The sequence below is a fragment of the Anopheles funestus genome, chromosome 2RL, assembly GCF_943734845.2.
Source record: "Anopheles funestus chromosome 2RL, idAnoFuneDA-416_04, whole genome shotgun sequence".
NCBI classification, from domain to species: domain Eukaryota; kingdom Metazoa; phylum Arthropoda; class Insecta; order Diptera; family Culicidae; genus Anopheles; species Anopheles funestus.
In genome coordinates, this window is record NC_064598.1 from 63,782,423 (window position 1) to 63,796,520 (window position 14,098).

General features: G+C 40.6%; 2 protein-coding genes across 2 annotated transcripts in view; both read right to left on the reverse strand.

Annotated features, from left to right (window-relative positions):
• Nucleotides 1–2,532, reverse strand: part of LOC125766107 (unconventional myosin-Ia) — a 34,638-nt gene extending 32,106 nt beyond the window's left edge. Inside the window, exon 1 of the mRNA XM_049431748.1 lies at nt 22–2,532. The gene's annotated coding sequence lies outside the window, so the exon portion shown is untranslated. The remainder of the gene's footprint in view (nt 1–21) is intronic.
• LOC125766131 (uncharacterized) overlaps nt 2,526–14,098 on the reverse strand; it is a 40,664-nt gene continuing 29,091 nt past the window's right edge. The window contains exons 3-4 of the mRNA XM_049431805.1: nt 6,204–7,961; nt 2,526–6,122 (exon numbers count right to left, since the gene is read on the reverse strand). Of these exons, the coding sequence (XP_049287762.1) occupies nt 5,738–6,122; nt 6,204–7,210 (1,392 nt within the window). The 5' untranslated portion in view covers nt 7,211–7,961 and the 3' untranslated portion in view covers nt 2,526–5,737. The remainder of the gene's footprint in view (nt 6,123–6,203; nt 7,962–14,098) is intronic.

The following is a 14,098-nucleotide window of genomic DNA, read 5'->3' on the forward strand; positions in this document are numbered from 1 at the left end:
CTGCACGAACAAGTGACGAACCTCTCTGAGAAGAGATTGCCAAACGCTACAGGCAAACTGTTGGTGATGAACGTTAAGGTAAAAATATAGCTGAACGCTTGGTTTTAAAACTGCAGTAAGGTCGGGAACAAAAAAAACGCTCCAACGCTTATTCTCTCTCTCCCTCTCTTACCATCAAAGACGTATTCATGCACACCTCGCCTACTCTTATTCACCTTGCAGAGCTTTTGCTCTTACCGACTCTTATAGCATTTCTATGTTTGCGCTCGCTTCCTGCCATAAAAGCTTCCTTTCACATGTGCTCTTCACTCCGCCGATCGAGATGTTATCCGTACGAGACCACGATTCAATGGTTTTTGCGTAACATTTTCTTCGTGTTTCATTTTACGAAGAAAACGGACACAACGATTAAAAAACTAAAAGGATCAATAACAAATACTAGCACTTACAGTTCGACGAAATACAAAACGAAGTACATTAAATGCAAATTATGTTTGGTAGAACAAGCGCATTTAGTGTTAATTTTAATATTGCAGGATTTTTTTTATTATTAAGATCAGTGTACAGTTTAGTAACGTTTGACAGTTTCACGTATGATAATTTATTGGTAAGGTAAAAATGTTTTTAAGATCAAATAAAATGTTTTTCGAATAATTTTATTATTCAACTGACGTTACAGCAATAATGATAAAGAAAATTTTCCCCGTATTTGGATACCTTTTAGTATAATTTGAAACAAAAAATCAAATCGCTTCGATTGATGGATAATTCAATCCCCACCATGATTATGTTCATCCGGAAAGCAGACAAAAGCTCTTTGAATAAATGAACTTACTTGATTACAGCTCAAACAAGGGAAGCGAATAGAATAGAAACATCGAATGAAACGATCATCCAGCTACGATCGCCACCAACATTGTTCGTAAGTATAAGTAAGGTTCCGTCTACGTTTCCGAGACCTCTCGGAGAGTTCCGCTCCAATACTGGTTTATCAAGCACACACGCGTAAAGGTCCGGTCAAGTGAACAGGTTTTTGTTATTTTCTTTCCCGTTTGTTCTTTTCTTGCTTTTTGCTTTCTTTCTCCTTCTTTTTCCTTTAACATATGTCCTAAACAAATGTTCATGCTACGGGGCCACTGAAAAAGGGTTTCTCAACCGAAGAACAGCGTGATGAAAGAAGAGAAAGACCAAAAAAAAACATTACCACTACGTTTGCTTCTGTTGCGAACCTCAACAGGCGAGGCTCCTCTAAAGCATTTGAACGTTGGAACCTGTTTCTAAGCCGATTTCACGTATGGGCAGGGTATCGAGGTGTTCGAATTCCGGACCATTTCTAATCTCCACCGAAACCTTTCGCCGATGTTTAATTAGGAGAAAACAGGTCCCAGATGGTGCGATGGGTTCAGCGGTTACTAGCGGGTCAGATGTGAGCTGTTCGAATAATTTGTTGGGCTCGTGGTCAGTTGGGACAGAGGCGCACAAAGAAGGGCCAACGTGTGACGTTGTCAAAATGGCAGGACACGGCTCGATGGGTTGTGTTCCTTTAATGGGCAAATTTAACCTGATTGCATCACTCCGACCCCTAGGGCTGGGATTGGCGGTCCCGGGTGCGGCATTCTGCATTATCAATAGCGTTTTCCGTCGCATGAATGATGAGCCCAATTTCGGCACAGAAAAGGAACGCGAGAGCATCATCACGCGCGAGTGTTCGGTTGAAAACAAAAAGTGTAAGAATGTATTTCCCCACCGCAGTGATTCGCTTGCACAACATGAAAAACCTACCTGCCAAGGGCGGGTTACAAGCGAAATTTACCTTTGCAACATTGTAGAGAGCCCCTTTTTTGGTGCCATGTCTATGCTCCCAGTAACCTCGTACACACCCGTAAATGGAAACAATGAATATATTCTGGGATGTTGAGGTTTTTGTTCATTCTTGCAATTTTCGACTTATTATCGGGGGCTGCAATCATTGAATCATCCCTAAAGGCTGTGCAGTTCACTGGTTGAAGAAGACCTACCAGCAAATGCAACGTGAAGAAAAAAATCCTTGGTTCCCCGAGGACATTTTGCAGTGGGCTGGGGTAACGATTGTTGTGCGGCGCCATGATAGATTTTGTTTACCTCCTTATTCGTTTTCTTGTTGCTTACGATCATATCTTAAATTTATTATGCTAATTCATAATGTTTCGGGTTAATCTGGCCATTAAGCTTGCGTGAAAGTTGAAAGGAAAGCACAATTTCAACGATGAGGGCAACACAATGAGTTTAACGAAAGAAGGAAAGAAGAAGTTTGTATGGAATATTAGAAAAAGTTATGTATTAAAGCACTTATCTTATATATTTTAAACTGTTTAGAAGATGTTATATTTGAAATATAATTTAAATTTCAATGGTTAAAATTTTTAAAAAATCAGTTACACCTACTCAAAGCAATAATAATTAAGTTATCAATCGTAATGTGTCAGAAATGAAAGTGAAAAAAGGGAATACAATTTCAACAAACTAAAACCGTTATAAACTGTAACTTGGCAGCAAGTCTCAGATCATAATGTATTTCTATACATACTACATAATATAAAGCTATGTGCTTCAGAAATGTATAGCTATATCTTAAACAAAGATCCTTTTGAATGAAATTTTCTAGAATTTTCTAATATTTAATTGTAGGTTCGTATTCCACTAAAAATAATGCAAAAAGCAAATTTTTCTTGTCTTTCCATAGAAGCTTTAAAGCTTTAGGAAGCTTTAGGTACCGATGTGGCAGTTTCGTGTTTTCGCCCGAAAATTATGACGAGGCGAACATTTCGGCACACATTCAGTAGTGATTAAAGGCGAAAGAATAAATTTTCAAAGCTTCTGTAAACTGTATCAACAACAAACAACAACGCATCAGTAGTTGGAAGAAGCTTGAACATTTTCAGGTAATTAATTTAATCCATCTAGGATCGCTTTTTTCAAATGACTGTACTTATACTTTCAGTCTCAGTCTGTCGCTTTCAATTCTTTTGTTCATGCTCTAATGAAAATCACAAGTTGCTGCGCGAGAGGGCGATATTGTCCATTTGGGAAAAGTTCATTCAAAGCTTTTATGTTGCTATAAAGCTTTCAACTGAGCTTTATGGCCAACGCCATCGAATAGGAGATTTAGCACAAAGTTAGTACTAGATGAAAAACAGTTGTTTTAGCATGATCATGTTTCCAAACATTATTATCATATTTTGATAAATATTCTACCTTTTCAAATAACCATTCATTTCCTCATTCATCTACTATCCCAACCGTTTCAAGCTACACACCACATTTTCTCAACGTGAAATATTTCCCCTACATTGTAAAAAGGAACGTTCGACATTTTATCTTGCAGTACGATCTCAGTCATTTTCGATACATTCTTAACAACACGCTTATCAACGTTGTTCTCACCCGCCTACATACATTTTTTATCATGTTTATCTCATTAAAAAGACGTTCATTCTACGAAGCAGTCAAATATTCCCCCTGCTCCCCCTTTCCGACTGGACATACCGCCGTGAACCCTGTAAATCCACATCGCATTTACTCTCAAGCGAACCACTGCAAGTCTTCAACCTTCAACTTTTCCTTTGCTAATACTGCGTGCGTCTGGGCACGTCCCAACTGCGTTGCAGTTTCTTTACACCACTGTGCCGTATTTCGTTCGCGAACCGATCGCATTATCACGCTCCGGTTGTTTATTTTGTTCGTTCGCATTATTCGTCGAGCGAAGGGCCCATTTTCTGGTATTTCACGAATCATAAATTTTAATCGCACCGGGGATACTTATGTTAATCAAAATTGAATTTAAACTGATAACATCGCTCACTTGCAACGTATAATTGAATGAAACCTTTAGCGTTTCGCGTGGTTCCAGCATGCGCCAGCCGATAGTTATTCTCATTGCTTGGTTGGATTCTCAAGAGAAGGTAGTTTTTTTTTGTATTTATTTTTCCCTTTCGTCCTTTTGGGGGGCTATATCGTCCCGGGCGAGCGTGTGATAACTGGCTGAGGATCCGATCACAACTCGAATGGACAGAGCGAGCGGTAAAATGAATTGTTTAAAAAAACCACCCCGTCCCGAATCGAGTACAGGAACGAAGCGGACGAATGGAAACACAGGAAATGGGTTTCAAGATACAACGGCCAGAAGGAAGAAAAGAATCATCAGGCATCGACGAAAGACCCACCGTAGGGAAGGGTGAGAATGTTGGGGAAATGGGGGAAAACAATGCCCCTTGCCACCAACGGGGCACTGTTAACAATCGAAAGCGTAAACTCACTCTTCAAAATCTGGACGATGAAGGAAAAATTACCTGCCACGGAACTGTTAATACAACTTAAATTATCATTTTTTCTCATTTCTTGCTCCCTTAACCTTGTGTCTGCACTTGACTTGAGATCGTGCCCGTGCTCATGTTGAAAAGCTGTCGAAATCAAATACTGTGGCAGAACCGTCTCTGCCGTGTCATTGGACGATCTCATCAGTGGTTGATGGATGTAGACTTCACACAAAAAAACGACGGCACACTCGCAAACCCCTGCCTCACAACTGTGATGGGTGGATCCTTTTTTGATGTTGTCAAACATAATGATAACTTGTCAGCTGCACAATGCCAATGGTAATTCCTGATGAAAGATTTATTTATCGAAAAATTACTCATCAATTTATGAAGCCTGCTAATGTGCGTAATATGTTTGTATTGTTGAGTGATGTTTTGTTTAAAGCTTCAATTGATTTTCCAAACGCTCATCAAGAATCAAGCTCAAAATTGGCGTTCATTTAATATTGCTACAATTATGTAGATAATAAAAACGCAATACTTTCGTAATATTACCAGACCTATACCAAATTCTGATATTTCAAAGCGGATTCCACCACTGACGATCGATCATTCATGTTGCCTTCGTATAAAAGCTAACATGTCAGCATCATATTTCCAAAATTCTGCAGATTTAAATGTTTAAAAAAAATATGCACCCTTACCTGTTGGCCCTTGAGCCAAACAGCGAATCCTCTCGATCATCGCCAGTAACATTCATAACAGTGCCGGTAACTTTCAACACATGCTGGCATGCGTGCCGAACATCATAATTGTTGCATGATTGATTTAGGGATGGTAATACACATTTAATAACGCGGAAGAAACCTATACCGAATCAAGTTTGCTGATGCTTGACAGCCCGGTTCAGCTAAAGGCTGATGGATTATTTGCCAGAAACATTATGGATCATGTGTGAATGTCCGATCTTCGAATAGTACTGATGACAGTTGAGTGATAGGCGGGACTTGAGACGGTCAAAGTCATCATTTTCAGGACATCATCTGTGAAACTTCTTTTTAAAAATTTTACTTACTTCCCAAAAATTGTAGACAAATAAAGCTATAACCCAACCACTAATGGTAGCAATGGTAAACTTAATAATGGCTCTGATCAGATTGTATCAGGAGCTGTGGAGCTAATTTTGGCGATATTGTTATGGTATATGATAACGAAGTAGATCGAATTGAAAGGAAGATCATGGGAAATTGCAGAAAAATATAATTAATAGCTGCAATAGCTATGAATTAATCATGTGAGTTGAAATTCCAATTCGTTCACGAAGCCCTGGCGCTTGCAGTGTTTCACCAAAACCCAAACATACGTTTACAACCGAAGAACGCCAGCGTCATGCTGACCGGTGTCAGGTTCGGTCAGCGATCGGATTAATTTGGTCATTAATTTCAATTTGAACAGCCAAAAAAAGCACCATGACTACGACGAAACTCGTACCAGTAACTCGCAGTTCGTGAAAGGTGAGAAAAAACAACATATATACATGGGCCTAAAACGTGGGCCTTAAAGAACGCCACAAAATAACGTGTTAACTTACCCGCATTTGGACGTCGCTTTTTGCCAGCCCGATTGGGTACACTGTAGATTGGTCCTGGCCGATCAGCAGCATTTCGATCGTGTGGTAGTGTGGTCGAGACACGCGAGAAGCTAATCGCTCCATGGGCCCGCGATGCTGGCCTCTGCATCGGCGGTGACACGCTTTTTGGCTTCCGCACATCAATGGGCGTCCGGGAACGGGACAATGGAAACGATGCCGGTGCAGATACTGGCGGACTAACGGGAAGGACGGTAACGATGGAATACGGTGACGAAAGTTAGAACATTTTACATACATCCACAAAATAACAAACTTACTTCATTGCTGTTTTGTATTTGCAGAAAAAGTCTGGTCGCATCCGATGCCGCATCAGGAAAAGTTCGCAGGCACGCAAGATGTCCACGTTTGTCCGTATGGTGCCCCAGTCTGGCTCGGTGCGTTTGCCCGCAATACTGAACGGTCCCAATGCTTCGCCTTGGAATTCTGGAATGTTGTTGAAAAAATCCGACGTCTTGTCGTAATCGTCACGTTCACCTGGATCAGGACCATCAGGTGGAGCAGGTGCGTCAAGTGCCAATTCCTTCCCGTTTACTATCGCTCCGTCCATTCGGGATTGACACATACGTTGCCTCGTCGATTTTAACGTACCTTCCAGATCCTCAAAATCATCGTCGTCGCTGGAGTTACTCGTATAGCTTAGACTAGTGTCCGCGGAACTTCCCGACTCCAACCCAATACCTCGATCCGTATGGTTCTTCAACCTCGTTGATGGCGCCCTTTGACTATTTTTCGTGCGGCTTCTAGTAGCAACGTTCGCCTCACAGCTACGCTCGATCGAACGGATCGATTTTGCAGCGGAGTGTCCAATCGCCATTGCAGATGCTGCCCGGCCACTCCACACACTCTCCGAATCCAGGTACAACGCGGAGGATTCCTTCGCTAAAGGTAACTTTTCAGCAACTGGGTGTTTGCTGCCACCATTTGTCATCGACAGACGCACATCAAGCTCCTGTCGCTTGCCGTCCCTCGAATTGCCCGCATCTCCCGAGCTACCGACACCACTGCTACCGCTGCCTTCACCATTCTCTTCCGTCGATCGAATGCCAAATTTCATCTCATTATTCGCAAGTACGCCCGCCAATTCCGCACCCACGCTACCATCGACGTACAGACTGGCTCCACGGAGATCCTGCTGCAACCGCTTCACGTCGAGCGCCTTCAGAGCGAACAGCCGCGGGAAGCCGCCGTCATTGTACGCTGACGAGCTTCTCAGTCGCTCCTGACCCAGGGTCGCCTGTTCGTACGTTTGGTCCGGCAGCAACATGTCACCATGTCAACTCCTGGACGGAACTGGTTTGACTGTTTGTCGTTTGTTTGTTTTCGGGAGGTGAGCTTTAGCCAGTTGATCGATGTGTAGGGCTAACAATACGCCCAGCCTCGGACTGGGGCTGCTCGCTTGCGCTTTCTCACCTTTTGCTGAGCGATGAGCGATCTGCGTTCTGCGAATGGGTACGATGCACGGTTGGAATATTCAAGAAGCCCCACTCTAAACTGCCACCTTCTCCACCGGGGGCATAATCAGACGAAAATGTCGCCACATTTTTTTGGTCCTCTCTGTTTTCTCATACTTTCTGTATCTACTGCACCAAAAATCGTTTGTGTCACCAAAAACATCCAACGCAGGACAATCGTAACGAACCACGGAGACAACTACGTTCCACGACAGCCGGCTTGTGCCCTCGGTCGGTGGGATTCCTTCTTAAGAAATTGTAAATTTCACTTGCACGGTGCACATCACTCCACACATAGGGATGTTGGCGTGAACCGTGGACGATTTGGTGTTGCTTTGTCGAATTTTCATTCCGTTTGCTTTTCCAGATCTGATTCGTTGTCTTAATGTTGTTTTTTTTTCTCGTACCAAAATTCCTCTTTGCTTTCTTTTCTTTTTTTCGCCTTGTATGTTATCTTGCTCTCACGTCTGATTTGTCCCTGTAGCTTTAGAACTGGTTTTGCAGACGAAAAGTCAGTCAATCCGCTGTCCAAAAATTGCCAACTTATGTGACGGATTGTCAACCCTGCAAAGATCAAAATAACGAAAGCAAACTATTAGTTTTGTTTTTCTATTTAGTTTCTAGGTTTTTGCGAAATCGGCAATAAAAACATGTGATATTGCCATGTTGATTGTACATTTAATGTTCAAGTTTAGTATTAAATAAAACACGATGCATCAGGGAAACTGATTTTCATAACATGAAAAATGGATTTCGTAAAGAAGTACAACCATCCAATCCAACCTTTTTTTAAATATGAATTTTCATTATGCATGTATTTTATTTTATATTTTTCACAATTGTATCTTAATGACGAATGCATGATGTTTTCTGTACATTGAATGATCTTACAAACAGCATCAACTATTATTTGACTTGCAGTGACAATCCCCAATACAATGTACGAGCGACAAACATATTTTGTTCAATAAATTGTGGCATTACACACCATTTAAATGCTACCACTGCGTGTGGAATCGTCAGAAATTCAATCTTATTTCAAGCACGCTGGAGTTCAAGTTGCTCCCCTGTAGAACCATCACTTACTGTCGGTAATATGAGCGTAATCCATTGGGAAAATGAAGATATTGTCCGAATGCCTCCGGGATCCCGGGATCCGGCAAGAACGTGCCATGGGTAAGAAGTGTCATAATTATTCTACATCAATTTCCAACCGCACATGGACGCGCACCGGTTTTCCTGCCCGGTCCTTCCCATTCCCGGGAAATATCTTCTCGTTGTTTCTCGCTTACCTTTGGAATCATCATAATCGGATCATTCGCTGTCAGCAACACAGAAGAAATACGTCTTGTGCTGCCAGTTAGGCTGCACTTCAATGTAAAGTAGACAACATCATCACCACTACAGATAGAAGAAAACCGGTGCTTGTAGTCTTGTGCACACTGTGGTCGCTTAGTAGAAAACAAACAAACAAGGGCGGTTGGGGAGAACTTCTTGGGAAAAAAATCATCCCTTGCTGGCAAAGAAAAAAAAACTTCCATACGAAGATGCGTCCAGTAACTGGGTGGTTTTTACATTAGTTCCGACAGATCCAGTGAAACACATCTTATGCATGCGGATTCATTGTTTTCGGATACTACTTTCATTCTGATCGTAACGATGGATGCCGGAAAAAAGAAAAACACTGGTGAACCGTACATTGGGACACATTTATCGGTGTATCTTGTCTTTGGTTTTGTAACTGCCCTCAAGGAGGATAATTTAATTCAATTGTAGACACTACAAAACAGAACTAGTTCAGCTTAAATGCTTATTTAAAAACCTACCGAAGCGTGTCGTTTTCGGTACGAACGATAGCAAGTGTTTCGGATCTGCTCAATCCCTCGCCGAAAGAACATGGAGCAATGGATTAGGGTTTTTGTTTTGTTCCTGTATTCTCCCAACTAGTTCGTTATTTCTTGCCGACACTAAGCACCTTTCATGAAAAATGACGACTCGCCACTGAACGTGAGCACATTGTGAGCTTAATTTATGCAAACACCGATCAACAAATTTAGCCCACAATGAAATGGTTTGAGCCTCCGCCGGTTCTATTGGTATTTACGATCACAAGTTTCTGCTTGTTTTACAATTAGCTGTGATGAACTGAAGATCAGGGTTGATTAGTTCATCATTTGCCATTGTACCAAAATGGACTGATCACTAAAATATAACAATATTTGATAATTTAAGCTGATTGAAACGAAACCAAACGCAGTGGAAAACAAGGATCTGTGATTAAAAGAATAGTTAAACTGTTTTGAACAAATATCCAGACAGTTTCGTTCCTACTTCCTACAAGGTTAGTACAGTGGTATACACTTTCTAGAGACATCAACAAAAAAAACTCATCAGCTCACAAAAACCGACATTGTCGAGAGGCTAAAGCTAGAGCATTATAAATAAACAAACCTTAGCTCGACAATGCCACAAGCTGAAATCCAATTGATTGAAAACCAGCGAGAATGGACGAGGAAGCGTAGAATCGCCGTAAGTAGCCCATAAAAAGACATACCCACCTCAAACGTCCGTCCAAACGGAACAACACGTTCCATTGAAGGCAAAGATGAATCCGTAGTAGCCACCTCATTTGGGAACCGATTTGTCTTCCTCCGCAAAGTCCACCATTGGTGCGGAAAGACAACTTCCCGGGTGCCAACAGTTCAACAATAGCTTCAATGGTAGGGTGCGCGGCCTAGCTCCCAACATAAATACTTTTCAAAATGTGCTCCGCCCGGAAAGGGGCATCGCTTGACGTAAGGAGTATTTACTCAGCGCTGGCGTTTGTGTGTGTGTGTTTTTTTTATATGAGGTGGGATGGGAAAATGGGCGAAAGATGTTGATTTGATTTTCATTTTCGATTTATGGGTGGCAACTGCCAATGTACGCCACACATCGTGTTGACCGGAAAGCAATGGACCCGATCGTAGGAAGTGAACTATTTTATGAGTCGTGTTTGTTACCATTTGCACTTCTGCTTAGATGTGAGCCATTAACCTTGATGAGGGCGATTTCGAATACTTTGCACTCTTCAGATACGTTTTAAACCGTTTGCTTATAAGAAAATAAAATAAGGATTTACACAAACAGCTTCCATATTATTTTTTTCCGTTTGCTTAGCTTTGCTCAAAATCTAATAAGGATTGCTTTGCATCAATTACAATTCTCCTTCGTTCCATAAAGTTTTCGAAAATTTGCCTTACTAAAGAGTTAAATTTCGTGCGAAATGTCTATCCCCTTTGCACCGCAACATCATGCCACTATCATTAATCAGTCCTTCACAGTCAATCAATCGGCCTTAATCCACCGTACAGAACGATCCAAAAAGACAAGCGGCACCAAAGATAATGCCCAATAAGTCGTCGCTTTTCTCGTACGGACAGCACCCATTCGCATCCGCGCGCATGGTTTCTTTTCTCGCGGGAACACAAGCGTCCGTTTAAATAATTGTAACAAAAGCTAAGCGAACAATTTTCTCGTCACGACTTCCATGTAGTTTCGGTACAGAGATTAAGCTGGAAACGCTGCTATAGGATTTTCATTGGAATTTATTTTTTTTATTTGTTGGTCTTCATTCTCACTTACCTTTGGTAAGCAAAATGTTCGTAGTAGGAAAAGGCGTGAGATAAGATAGAAAATAATTGTCCTTAAGATGCGAAATATTCATCTTCAAACCTTCATGATCCGAACAGAGCACAATAGAGACGCAACAACACCTGGTACGGCGTATTTTAACAATCGAACAAATTTTACACGAAAGCATTAATGGAAATGTAACATTACAATACGTTGTGTTGTTCATTCAAGGAGAGAAAAACTAATTCTCTTACATCTTTAATATCACCTGGTAGATGAAACTGGACTTTAAAAGAGTTTTAACGATCTTCAAAATTGTTTAATTAAAATTAAAATAATAATGCGAATCAATGTATTACGCACAATGAATGTTCCGTACAGTTCAAAGAAAAAATTCCTTTAATTGAAAAAAATAATTTCTCAAGCATAACATACTCAGCGTTGAGTACGAAATGAAACTGTACTTGATGAAACAGCTGTAGGGGCTTTGATTCAATCGATTCCTACTTTAATAATGTTACCAGTATTGGCATCTTGTTTGCAAAGTTATGTAAATTACGCAGAAGCAAAAAGGCGATGAGTGTCTGCGAAGTATTGCTGCATCTTGACCAAAGGTTCGTCGCTTGCCGAGCGTCTAGTTCTAAATGAGGCAAATTAGAACCACTTTATCCCCGCTTTTAGCCGGTTCGAACGTTTTATTTCCTGGACACTCTTCTCTGTTTGGCTCAATCAAGACGTGCTTGCAATCCAACGATGCCTAAGCTTCAATTTAAACATCATTCGTTGCAGCTTCTGCACCCGGGTCAACTAGCGATCTACTCGATTGCACTTCTTGTCGGTTCTCAATCCAACCTGTTCACAGTTGACGGAAATTGTACAGGGAGATTAGATTGGTGTTACATGCCTTTAAAAAGAGTTGTGCTTTGCACTGTGCTACAGCTATATTTTACATCAATCTAGCCATGAGTTCAAACTATCCGATTGGGTAGTCAGATTTTCTTTCAGCGATTAATAAAAATAAAAGTCAATATCGGAAAGAAGAAAGAGCACACATTTTTCAATTCGAATGTTTCAAAATGAACTAGATACGAAAAAATTACTGCAGTATTAAAAGTTCACAACATTTGGATTAAATCCTAAATTTACGCAGCCACTATTTGGACATCCTAGCTAACTAAAAATTTTATTTTATTTATTTATATTTAATTATTACCGCATTAATCCGTTTTGTCATCCTCAAAACGATGATGTGTACAATTTTCAAATTGATTGAGGGCATTTTTTGGACAACAATACCAGCAGGCAAATTGAAATAAATATGTATCTTCTCCTTCGCAATCCTACAAATGGCTTGGTGAATATTTTTATCAGCGCTTAATCAAAAGAAATTATCCGACATCCGAATGCCTGTACAGAAGGGTTAAAATAAAAAAAAATTTAAGCCACTAAAACGAATTAACAATAAATGCATAATACTAACTGTGAAAAGACATTTATTGCAAGATTTCTGTAAGAACTGCAATAAATTATAGTATATTTATTTTACTGACCATTCCTAAACAGAAAAATAAATAAATTCAAACATAAAGATACACTACACACACTCAAACTTCGTGCAAGGTCTGTGTTTGTGATAAAAACAAGTTCAAGATAATGATACTTCACAGTAGTGTGTAGGAATTATATCGCACTCATTTCCTTTGCCGTACTAGTGCATCACAGACGGCATCATTCTTGCGGCATGCATCTACTTCGCAGCTGCCAAATCCATTACGCGGCCATGACATACGTGCGCTGCAAGGTTCTTGATCTTCGCTTCACGTCGGACGTGTGCAATGCAATCTCATGCTCTCACGTACACGTAATCATTTCCCATCCGATCAAAGAAAAGGTCCTTCACTAAGCCGAGCAGTTCGCCACACCAAGTGAGGAGTAATTTAATTAGCAAACATGCTGCTTCCAACTTGTCAATCGCAATGTGTGACCCGTCTGTTGGTTTCAACCTCATCTTGATGGTTGGCGCAGTGCCGTGAGCTTACCGAAGACTGAAGCTGAAACCGCAAACATACCATATCGTTTCAACTGAATAATTTTACGGCCTTTCTTGTACCTTCGCTATCCATTAGAACTATGGGCTAACTTATGTCTGCCTGAAGCGAGTATTTATATTTCAGCTGGAGTTGATACACTTAAGTTCATCCACATGAAACAACCACAAATTTCTCTGATTCCGTAAATTTTTCATGCGAGAAATTTCATGTAAAAAACAGAAGCAAAGTGCCAAAAATGATTATATATAACACTCATATTTATATTTTACAACATTGACCACACGCCGTACGCTCTATGTGTCTCACTGCAGGCTTTGGGGCATGCGGTAGCGGTTGAAAGAATAAAAAGTTATGACCCTTTTGACATTCCACAAATCATTCCACTCAGCTCAAATCTTAAAACTACTGGCAAAGCTGAATACATATATTTTTTTTTAGTGAGAAAATGTTGCTCTGCAAGTGCGCTGATTAACTGCCGAATGTCGTCTAATTAAACACACCATGTTACCTGGTGTGTGCATTCATCCAACAACAACAAAAAAAAACGGAGCGAAACAAAACCACATAACACCAGTTGTGACTGCAGGATCAAGCACTACTTTTGTTTATGACGAGGCTCACTTTACAAGACATCGGGACCACTAGGGTTTACGTGTTGTTATTATGTTTAGGTGCTTTTTCTTCCTCTCTCGTGGCTGATTTTTAATACACCGTCAACATAATTATGATCCTCATCATTCATACCACAAAGTACGCTTTGTGCTGAGTGATGATCGTCAATGAAAGAAATCACGCGCTGTCTTGCGTAATTAGATAATGACCCAGCATGCCTTTAAAGGTTATAAAATCATTCAACCTACCACGCACAGCTGTGTAACGCTCAATTAGCTAGAAACCAAGCTGCACTAGTAGGAATGAATCATTTTCCCAATCTTGAGAATGAAACAACAACACTTCCATTACTATCGTCTGGAATTTTAGCACAGTAAACAGCAATTGAGGTGAGGAAAAGATATGATCAACATTTTTTCCGGA